General features: G+C 41.9%; 1 protein-coding gene across 7 annotated transcripts in view; it reads right to left on the reverse strand.

Annotated features, from left to right (window-relative positions):
- Positions 1-12031, reverse strand: part of TJAP1 (tight junction associated protein 1) — a 56027-nt gene that overhangs the window by 6241 nt on the left and 37755 nt on the right. For 4 of the 7 annotated variants that reach the window (XM_020811803.3, XM_072992017.2, XM_020811804.3 and 1 more), the window contains 6 exons: positions 11539-11697; positions 8393-8421; positions 5504-5665; positions 3886-3952; positions 3366-3395; positions 528-635 (listed from right to left, as the gene is read on the reverse strand). In XM_020811803.3, coding sequence (XP_020667462.1) covers positions 528-635; positions 3366-3395; positions 3886-3952; positions 5504-5665; positions 8393-8421; positions 11539-11664 — 522 coding nt within the window. In that variant the 5' untranslated portion in view covers positions 11665-11697. Of the gene's footprint in view, positions 1-527; positions 636-3365; positions 3396-3885; positions 3953-5503; positions 5666-8392; positions 8422-10566; positions 11508-11538; positions 11698-12031 lie in introns of those variants that run through there. The other 3 variants (XM_072991997.2, XM_020811805.3, XM_072992001.2) reach the window with 3 other exon arrangements.

Here is a 12031-nt window from a genome sequence, read left to right on the forward strand (position 1 = left end):
TGGTAAAGCACCACAGGGGTGGTGCCCTATAAGCTTTTACAGATTTTCTGAATTTCAAGAATCCCCCCCTCCTGATTTGACTTTTACTGTATTTCTCCTCCATCTTGTCTGCTGCAAGCCAGATCTACAAGCCAGAACACTTGGGCGTGAACATGATTTGGATGTTAGTTACATCCAAATTTTATCAGTTAGAACTATTTATGAATTGGGTAGTAACAGCAGGAATAGATATACATCCTGCTTGGTCTTTACCACTTGTTTGTTTGTTTATTAGATTTCTATCCCGCCCTTTTAGACAAAGTCTACTCCGGGCGGGTTCCATCAAACATTGTAAACCAAAACAGTTAAAAACAATTAACTGTTGTTGATTAGTTTGAAAAATATCAGGGATATGTTAACTGTAGATTTCCTGCTTTGGCAGAAGGATCAGACATGGTTACCCTATGATTCCATAACATGTCCAATATTTTTTTCTTTCACTTCGTTTCTTTGCACTGGCTACATGGTCAGAAGAAAGAATTACTCACATTAAGCTCTTCCAGTTTATTGATGGTTGTTTTGGCATCCAGAAGTTTGTTAGTGAGCTCCACAATCTCCCAATCAAGAGTCTTCCGATCCATTTCTGCTTTTTTAATCTGGAGTACAGGAATATAGAGGTGACAAGTCCCACCAGCAAACGGCAATCAGACTGTCCTCTTGTCTGATCCTCCTCCACCAAACCAAACCAAACAAAACAAAAACACCATACTCCACCCAATGTCCAATAAGCTGACAGCCCCTTTCCCCCTTCCTCTTCCGCAGGGGAGAGAGAAGAGGCTCAAAAACTGCACCAAGTCACTCTGCATCCATTTGCTTGGAAGACACAAGACACATCTACTAGATATGAAAGCAATATGCATTTGAGACTTTTCTGGTGCAACTGCTCTTCATACTTATTAGGCAAGCAAACCATGCAGAGGATGAACACTGTCGCTTAAGTAATCAAAGGTTGGATATGACAATGAGAGCAGGGAAAATATAACAAAATGTTTGGGAAGTGCACCCTGGTTGTGTTGAGAAAACTTTTAACACACATTTCACTTGAACCTGTAGAAATCTCAATTCTAGCTATAGAACCCATTCAGCCAAGGAATGTCAACAGTAACCACTGGAACAATATTTAGCCCAGTTCCCATAGAGTAATATCTTTTTCTGTCCAAAGCTTCTCTTGGTAAGCACAGCAACTGCTAACACCTAACCTAACAAGTAAAAATAGCAATAATCATTCCTTTGACACTGTAAGTACAAGGTGTCCTGCATGCAACCTACATAGCTCTACTTACACCTCATATAAAATACACTATTTAAGCATGTAATCTAACACCTACTTTCCAAAAACCTCAGCTTTCACTTAAAAAAAGAGCAAGTTTCTAGTTCAGTGAATAAATGTAGCTGGGGGTGGGAAGATTTTGGAACAGTGCATTCATAATTTCTAAAACGAATAAAAGATTCAAGCCAAATGTTCCAATATGGTAGACTACACATTCACATAGCTTTAGTTTCTTACACCATGAACTTCAGTCCCTGTTCTTCTACCCCCAAAGAAGGCAACTCACGGCCTTCAGGTGACACGTAGACCCAACCTGGTCTTTCTGGGCCCCGTATCTTCAGAGAAAGCATTTCACCAAATTTCAATAGCAAACTACTAAATGCCATCCTTACAAGCACGTAATGCTTAAAGATTCTTTTTGAGTTGTTTCTGAAATTTGCTGGCAAACCAGAGAAACATATTCATCAATTTGTTGTTGCAATCTAATGTGCCACTGGAATCTGACAACATAGCAACAATGGTTGAAAATTCTTCATGGCAGAGCAGCCCCAGACCCAATCACATCCACTCTATCCTTACCTCTTTATGCATATCCCTTGATACTGATTTTTTTAAAGATTCTACAATGTCAAATTTAGGAGCTTGGTGTTAAGAAAATCAGAATTTTAAGTCATGTATAAAGTTTTACAGTATCATCATTTTTTAAAATATATATTTAAAAAGTATTGCAACAGTTACCAAAATTAAATGTAATTATTTGGCTGAATTTATTCTGCAGAGGGGCAAGACAACTCTGCCCACAACAAATTCTGCTTTGAAACCTCATATGGCTTGTCTCACTCATTCAAATATCTGTCTTCTTTGCAAACGTTTAAATACTAAACTCATGAAAGCTGAATTTTTCAGGGTGTTGATTTTGCATTCAGTGTGCATTCCTGTTCTTGTGTGGTGCAATCAGAGTTGTAGAATTCACATGGATCAGCAAAGGTATGCATTGTGATCCTCCCTTATTAAATTTAGCATTTAAAATAAATAGGCTGAAAACCTATTGCTTTGCTATGCAGACAGAAGACAAACAATGTAACATTCACTTATTTCCAGCCAGCAGTTAAAAAGCTTGTGTAGAATCCTCAGAGGTGTATGCATTTACTGGGTTGGTGAGTGCTCAAGAATTCCAGCAGGGACTCTGTAATTGCTGCTGGAAGTGAGTGAATGTTACACTGTCTTCCACTGCTGTAACAAAGCAATGGGATTTCTCTCATAAAGTTGGAGACTTCTTGCTCCAGGAGTCATGGCTCTAGTAGACTTCCTTCTTTCATATCCATCCTACACAAATGGTTCTAGCACAGATATAAAGAGCATCAAGATCATCATTCCACACCTATTTCATGAATTAATTTCAGTAAGCGTGCTACAGCTGAACCTGTGTCTCTCCCCTCCACTTCACCATTCCCACCAATGCCTTTCAGTGGGAGGAATGGAGATCTGTATTAGACAGAATGTGAATGGGTTGATGAGAGTGAAATTGCCCTACTCAAATTATCAAGAATTTATTTATGCTGGAATGGAATGTTATCAGATTCCTTCGGCTTATCCTGTGAAGTTCAGTTAAGGAGACATTTTTGAGAACCCAGCTTACAATTCTCCTGCTTATCTGAAATTTTCAGAATTCCACAAAGTACGGGTACAGCTCTCCAAGGTCTGATAGGGGGAAAGGACAGCACAGGGACCTCAGGCAGTTGCCCACCTTGGTCTACAAAGAGAGCAACAGAGTGATAAAGGGCTATATTCCCCTTCAGACCTTAATTTCAGTTTTCCACTAATAGGTGCACTTTGTTTCTCATCTATGTGGCTACTTAAAATTAGATGGAGCAACACATGTTACGTAGGACTTGTGGATATTATTCACACTCAAGTTGCTGGCTCATTTAGGCTTTTGGGGCCCTGTCTAGAACAGTGAAGGTGTGGCTAAGGAATGCATGACAAACAGTGAAACTGAACAGACTGAGATATGTGAAGAGGAAAAAGAAAAGACACACAAACGAAAAGACGCAACTGCAAAAATCCAGCTTTGACTGAGAGAGGCCTGAGAGGTGAGCGCACCCAGCGTATGCCAGCGTCAGCGTAGGAAGGAAACAGAGAGAGAGAGAGAGAGAGAGAGAGAGAAGGAGGAAGGGGAGAGAGAAAAGAACAGCCATGAGTGTTATGAATGCACACAATACACAGATGTTGGCTCCAGTTTGGCAGCCTTCAACCCATGATGAACCTCTTTCCCAGATCCTGCAGATGAAGCAGCTCGTCACATTTCCAGCATTTTTTAAAAAGCTGATGGAAGGCAAAGCTACACATAGCTGCAATGCAGGAAAATTCAAACTCTGTGGCAGACAACACATAACATCTGGATTCTCCCCATCCCACCTTCCTGGCAGTTCCCTGATAGGACTGCTTCTATCCCAGATTCTGACTTATTTGTATTCCGTAATTAACCAGACAGCAACTCTGGACCCTTCAAGTCCACCTACATACAGAGTCTGGTTTACCCACTCTTCCCGTTAGAGGCTCAACGAGTCAGTTACCAAGGTGTGCAGCTTCTCTTCCAAATCCTGATTGGTTCTCTGTGAGGCTGTATAACTATTCTGCAACCTACAGACAAAACAAAGAGTGACCAGATTATTGAAAAACCACAAGGGACCCATGACAGAGAAGTTAGGAAAAACAGGCATGTTACAGAAGGTGCTGTTCTGCACTGCCTAATTTTCTTTTGCTGTGCACCTTTTGCAGCGGATATTTAAACTTCCTGTGTAGGAAGCCTAAGACATTTAAGGTGCATAGGGAGAAGAGGTGAGATGTGGGAGTGATTATGAGTCTGACAAACTAGAGCAGGATAAACTGGTCTCAGCCTCAATCTAGGAGCAACAGAGCTTAAGGAATGTGATAGACAATTCAGAAAAGACTTCCAAACCTGCATCTAGTAAAAAAGCAAAAATTGGCTTTTGCTAGCAAAAGCCAATTCCACCCCTCCTCCAGACCCCATTTTCTTCACCTTCTTTCCTCACCCATGAAATGCTTAACCACAATTGTCACAATCCACCTATCACCATTATCTCTTTACTAAAATAAGGATTCCTAGAAGTTAGGGTCTAAATTTGGTTTGAATCCTAAACCTGGATTATCTAGGAAACCACACTAACAACAAAGAATGAAGTGAAAAAACTCCATCAATAAAACAACACATCTACACTTACTCCACCTCTAAGATTACACATTCCAGATAATAGGAGCAAAACATGATTCCAGCCAGTAGGCCTCTGCAATGTTAGGTTAATGTTCAAGACCAAGCAAATATGACCTGAAAGATATATACATGACTGGACCTACTCACACTGCAAACATCTATATTTTACCTGTTCCTTGTCCCTACTTACCCAGACACTGCTGTTAAGTGGACAAGGGCATCACAAAAGCCTTCTCTTTGGCTAGAGGGCAATCTGACTTCACACAAGTAAGCATGTTCGGTTGAATGCATAAAGATTCTATGATCTGGAGCCCAGATAAGGCATGTAATCTGAGTAGGGAATACTACCTAGATGTTCAGGTTACAAGTGTTTCTTCAGAAACTTTGTGAGAATTGTGTGGAAGTCCTAATGGCTTCCACATTGAGGGGCTTACACCCATTAAGCTCTCGCAATACATTCATGCATGACCCTTCAATAGAGCTATCGTATCTTGCAATGTTTTTGCAATGTTAGTAGTATCAGTCATGAATAAAGAAAAGAAAAAACTTTTGACCTTGCAAATGTTATTTTTTGTTTCTGCCTTCCACCACCTAAAGACTCAAGTCACATAGAACTATTCTCTACACACAGAATCTGCATGATTAAAGAGCAGTGACAAGTACCTGCTTATAAAGCGATCACGTCATAATTCTTCTTGCAACACTAGAAATAACAATCCCAGTACAACAGCTACATCTGGGATTCTCTGGAGGAAATGGGCATACCTCCCCAGATGGCCTGCCTTATGGCCCCCCTCTCCCTTAATTACCAACATGAATTTGACCAAACTCCGGGAGGCAGTGGAAGATAGGGGGGCCTGGCATGCTTTGGTCCGTGGGGTCATGAAGAATCGGACATGACTTAACGACTAAACAACAACTCCCTTAATTTATCTTGACAATTCTTAAAATTGACATACCTACGGAATTTATCTTTGAATTTCTCTAGTTCCTCCCGATTCTGGCCCAACTCCATCTCCAGATAGTCATGGCCAGATTCCAACTCCTTCTCCATTGCTTCCATTTTGTTGGTGACATAGGCCAGGCGTCGACGCAACTCCTCATTTTCATGCTGCAACAGTCTAAGGCAAACACAGAAAGATTCCAAATTGAACTAGAAGAGCTCTAGCAATCAGTGATTACACACACCTCTAAAATCCACTTTTAGACTCAAGAGGGCTATATCGAGATATACCCAGATAATAGTTCTGCTTGATGAGATTGCCTCCTGAGACGGCCCATGTCAAGTGAAGGGACTTCTAGAGAAAGTGGCTACATAAATCTCAGGATCTGTTAATACATTCCTCACCTACACCCTAAAGTAAAATAGCACAACATATGAAACAGCTGTACTTTGTCTATTATCTATACTCTTATAAATGTATTTCCACACATCTGACCAGATGAGCGGGATATAAATCAAATAAATAAATAAATAAATAAATAAATAAATAAGTAAGTAAGTAAGTAAGTAAGTAAGTAAGTAAGTAAGTAAATACATACATACATACATACATACATACATACATACATACATACATACATACATACATACATACATACATACATACATACATACATACATACAAACAAAGAAATTAAGGTCCAAATTTACATTTACATTAAAAAACAATTCTCTTCTGAAACCTCCCTTACACATTCTAGAATCACATTTATAAAGCTGGGGGGGGGGGGATTTCAAATCCACTGGTGACCAAAAATCAATCTAGTTGCTCTAGGTATTCCTGTTAGACAAGGAAATACAGTACTGTGTATTCTACTGCAGAAAAGTTACACTATCTTCACGTCTGCCTTGTTGAGAGACAGAGACCGAGAGAGTAGATTTAGTTTTTCCCCAGCCAGCTGGTATTATTCTACACTGAAATTCTAAACTTCAGCCACTTTTTTCACTTCCCTGCAATGCCCTCTGGGCTCCAAGTGGACTTGGAGGTGGATGATGGATGCTTGCAAGAATAAGCTTTGTACTGTACAGAGCACTCAGACACAAGAAAAATGGTTTTCATTGCCTAATAAACTGGAGAGGGAGCAGAAGATAAGGAGATAAGGAAAGCTAGAAAGGAGATATCTTGGTAGTTAGTGAAGGCAGTGTATTTGTTATGTCTGTCTGTTATGTCTGTGACAGGATGATGGCCAGAGCGCATGCAGATGTGTCACCCAAAGAAAAGGGGCCATTTGGGGAACAAAGGATTTTGAAAATCTGATTTGTTATGTGCTTGCAATGTGGTTTCCTATATTTGCAATACACAACAAATTGGCTTGCTCTTTTGTGAAATGGGTGTTTTGCAACTGGTCCCAGCAAACACTTTGTGAATGAGTATCTCCCCTCCACCAGTAGCAACTTCTTTAAAGGCAACCATGATGCTGTTTGAAAATTTCATATGGGTTTAACCAGCTCAAAATAGTTTCAGATGCTTGTAACTAAGCTCTACTTCTATTAGACTTTGCCAGTACATTCATATTTTCAGAGGCCCCATAGGTTGCAAGCCAAAAAGAAAGGGAAGTCATAGAATCTCAGCAAGACAAGAAACAGTTGCATTCTCTCACAATCAATATGAAAGTATACACAGAAAACAGGGAGAAAAGGGGTTTCATCATGCCTGAATACATCTATGAGCTTCAAAACCCTTTCTATGCTGGAAGGAGTGTGTTAAGGAATTGAAAAAGGAAATTCCACATATTGATCATACTGCTACCAGAGCAGAAGCGGGGAAGCCTGTTCTCAGTGACAGGCCACCAGTTCATGCCAGCATGTTCATCTCCCATCTCACTGTATATTATGTGGATGAAACATAGCAGCCAGATGGAGCTACCCAGCTCAGGTGTCATCCACTGGAAATCGAAACTCACTCAATCATTTATGCACTGCTATGAAATTCAAGCAAGGCTACATGGAAGAGAATCAGTCCAATGTTGGCAAATTTCCATACCACCTTTAGTACTCACATAGGAGAACTGATCCAGTTGCCAAGCCAATGAGTGGAAATGTTCTATGGAGGAACACTCACGTTTTGGCTGAAGTCCTTTCACACAGCTCCACATGCACAACATGAGGCTGTGGCAACGTTAGCAGAAAGGGTGGAAAGGTTAATCAGAAAGCACTTCTACATGTGTGCTGCAAAATGTGAAAAACAGGAGCTGCATGATTGATTGTGCAATCTGGATGGCCTGGGTGCAACGCCCATTGTGCTTACACTGGCATGATTTTATGTAATGTGAAGATGCAGAAGATTTCAGCCAATACACCAGAAGTTTCTTTATCCATGCATTTCCAAATTTGTACAAATTCTGCCAGATAGTCAAAAACTTAACTCTGACTCATTTTTTCACTAAATTAAGAACAATACTTCCTGAAAATATTTCACCCACTCACCTCTCACAGAATGTGTAAAACCAACTATAGCAGGCTATACACAAATAATGGCATTTCAAAACAAGAACACCTGAAAGTAGATTACTGGTGTTGGTTGCTTTCATTTCTCCCATTCTTGCTAGAATAGCCATAAGGAATGGGTAACATTTAGCGCTTCATTTCAGGCTTCTATAGTTGGGACTCCGCCTCGCTAGCCCTGGTATCTGTCTGGGAACAGAATTCTGTGGTGGCCATTTCTGTCAATACATCATCTTATATATGACAACAAACTTAGGCACATTTATCAGTAGGACTATTTTGAACCTTAACAGTATGGAAAGCCACCGAACGAGATTGGAGAATGAGCATAAATGAAATAACCTAAAAAGCAAAAGGTCTGCAAAACAAGAGGAGAACAAGGAGGAACCAGGATACTTACTTCATCCTTTCTGCATCTGTCAAGGGCTCCTATAGGAAAGAAAGGAATAAATAAAAATAAAAGACAGAAGCAGCAGAAATAAGAACCTCTTAACCGACATGAACCAGTTTTCCAAAGTGTCAAAATTAAATATACATGTGCCAAAAATATAACCACTGCCTTCCATCATTTTTATACAAAAAAACCTCTACACCACATAATTCTCAGAGATTTCTACATCAGGGCAAAAATGAAACACTTGGAATCAAGGATCAAGACAGACGGGCAGCTTGGATCAAGTTTAAATTCTGCAGAGTATCTTTCAAGCACAAAATTGATTCTGCTTGCCTGCATTACAGGGTTGATTATATAAACAGTGCCTAAGACTTTCTTTATAGCAAATATGAATTTTATTGAAGAAGACATGGACAAAGCCTCTGCCAGCCATCTGGTTTGTTCACTTCTGTAGCCCGTGATTATCAGCTTCACATTCCACTTATCACTATCCTATCTGACAGACCAACAAATTTCACATTGCTTTGGCAGAGAGCTATAACAAAGCATCAGAAGTGCAACACTTTACATTAATAACTTGAAGCTTTCCTTGTCCATTCCCAGTATCCAAAAAGCCATTCCCATGCATGTTTTAACAATCTGTATACTTATCATCCTGATTATATTTCTTGTCTATAACACTTCCAAAAAGCTCAAGAAAACATATACGGTCTCTCCCAAGGAGGACTGGAATCCAAGACTTTCAATCCTAGCTGAACATTATGCCACAGTGGCTTATTATCACTATCATTATTCTAGCTCATGGTGCTGGGTCCAAGTGGCCACTAAATGAAAAGAGTATGGTTGTCTATTGCTAATCCTGCAGCTCATTTCTACTTTATTTACCAGACAGACAGCTGCCAATCAAGCAGCTCCTCCTCCAGCCATTATCAACTTATTCACCCCCTTGGAAGTCACAAAGAGGGCAGGTCAAGGGGAGAAAAGGCAAAAGCAAAGAGGAATAGGCAGGTCCAGGGGACTTCTACTAGTGCGCCCAGCTATTCTGATATCTGACTGCCACTGCTGCATCACCTAGAACTAAATGCAGCAAGCTTTACCTCAGATTCCGTGGAGTTTTTAAGAGCCCACTGTATGAAACTAACAGCACCTTCTCACATCTGACACTAGAAATAAAACAAATAGCAGAAAAAATGACCACTGTGCTACTGTGCATTTGAAAGGAAAATAGTTTGCAGCTTTTCTCAAGAACTGCAATCTAGGAAAGGGCATCTCTTGCATTTACTGAGCTCCTTAGGCAAATGAATAAGCTACAATAGATACTTAAGACTCCCTTTTTGATTCAACATACTGGTGCTCTGGAGTCTTGCAGGCAAATAGCAAGCAAAAAAAGCAGGATATCTCTTAGGAATATAGGTTGCGACTATAAAGACTGGTATAGAAGAGAAATTGAGAAAGTCATATGAAAAGAGTGGTTCTAACTGAGGCACACTTATACAGCAAAGGGACCAATGGCTTGAAAGAAGCAAAACCAGAGAAAACTGGACTCTAGTTCTGAAACAAAACAAATTAGCCAGGCTCCTTGGCAAATGTGAAAATGTGTATTTGATTTCATATTAATGAAGTATATCATACAGATGACAGGTGGGGATTGAGCTAGAAGGCTGCAAATCAGTTCCTTTACAAATGGCTAACACAAAGAAGGTAAAAGCCCTTCGGTACTATCCACAAGAGATTAGGAAGGTCTGTTAGCTAAGTGCTCACAAGAGATAAGAGAGGAGCTCTGACAGAAACATCTATTCCTAGTGGCCTCTTCACTAAGCACCTACCTTGTTCAGCGCTAAGGTGAAGGAAGGGGAGGTTAAAGATCAGACACTGCTCTCCTCCTGGTTCCAACATGAGGAAGAGGAGAAGGGCCCTTTCTCCAAGCAGCTTGACTCCAACACTGGCTTTTGGCCACGTGTGAAACCCAGGGACTGCAGCCATGCGTGCCACAACGGGTGCTCACTTTGGCCTCACCCTTTGTCCCTCCCTCCCACCTGACCAGGTGTCTTCCATGTCTACTGGTGCTCAGAAGACACCCTTGCCAAACCCAGCTCTGCCAAGTGCTGCAGCTGATATTGACACAAATCCACCACCCACTTCTCCATAGAGAGGAACTTCTCCTTGCTGTCCTTCCTCACCAAGAGCGGTTTTCTCCTTAGCCTTGTAGCCTTCTCCATCTCCTCTGGTGGTTTCCTGCGGCACGATATCATTTCAAGGCTCTCATACTTCCGTTCTCCTTTTCTTCTTATAGGACGAGGGCATTTCTCGGCCATCCTCTTAGTGCCTCCTGGCTGGCTTTCCGTCTGCCTTTCTGGTGTAGAACACCTAGGAGAAGTGGGAGAGTCTTGGCTTCCTTCTCCTGCTCTGCCCTCACCCAAGGAATGCAAGTGCACAGGGCTCAGGACCCTGTGGGTGATCTCATCCAGGAATTTGGAGAACTGAAGCTTCTCTTCAGCAACCTTCTCTTTTCTTCTAAGAGCTTCAGAAGAACTAATGTTGCCGTGTTCCAAAGTGCGCTTGTAGTGTCGGCTGAAGCACAGTTGAGGATCGCTATACTTGCGTGAGCAGCAGCCCCGGGCCAGGGTCTCCACAGAACGGGATTTGCGCAGGCTTTCAGGCTGCACTGCCAACACCTCTGTCTGCTTCAAGATGCCTTTGAGTGGCAAGTGGGTAGGTGGGACCCGAAACTTCCTAGGTGCTAAAATTTCAGCAGGTTCTTTGAACATAAGGGAACGTTCCAAGCTTCTGCTTTTGAAAGAGCAGGTGGGCCTCTGGCCTTCGTCTCCAGATACCACAACTGTCTCTACACTTCGGCTCATGAACTTGCTGAGCCGCCCGCGGCTAGCATGCCGACAGTGTTTTACATTCCGCCTCCCTGTTTTCCCACTGTGTAGTAGTACAGGTGACAGAGTCCGGCTTTTGAGCTTTAGTTTTGTTCGGCAGCCTGTTATCTCTTTGTCACTGCTTGACTCCAAAGACCAGGAAGAAAAATTGACGTTGCAAACCTCATACCCATCCACCTGCTGATTGAGCTGCCCTGCCTTCGTATAACTAAACCCCTTCTGCTGGCGAAGTGGGACAAGGCCCTTAGCTGACCTGGTTTCAGTTACCTGACTCTGCTCTGCCAAAATCACACCATCTTGATCATCACGCAGGATGGGCAGCTCATGGTGAATCTCACGGTGCTGTGGAGGAGCTTTGCGGTAGGGCTTCTTAGAAGGTACTGTGCTCGTCATTGTTCTTCTCACTTGACTTTCACAACAGGTCACCTGCCAAGAGCAGAAATCACAGAGAAGAGAGAGTCACTGCTACCCTATCCAGCCCAGAGATGTTCCCACAAGATGTTCAGGGAGCCTGTGTCCCACGGCAGCCATTCGTTCAGAAAGCAGAGGCAGGAGGAAGGCCTGAGCCTTGGAAAAGCAGCTGCAGTAAAAAAGGAGGAACAGAAGCAAAAGCACAGCTGTGTCATCCCAGCCAGCAAGAGCGGAGGACTGGCTCATCCTCTCTCACTGTTGTGTGTATTCTCTCACACACACACTCACATACAGCATGTGTCTAGATTATATATAGCTATAAGAACAGGCCTCAGAGCGGCATATTGAT

This window comes from Pogona vitticeps, chromosome 1 (assembly GCF_051106095.1).
Source record: "Pogona vitticeps strain Pit_001003342236 chromosome 1, PviZW2.1, whole genome shotgun sequence".
Taxonomy (NCBI): domain Eukaryota; kingdom Metazoa; phylum Chordata; class Lepidosauria; order Squamata; family Agamidae; genus Pogona; species Pogona vitticeps.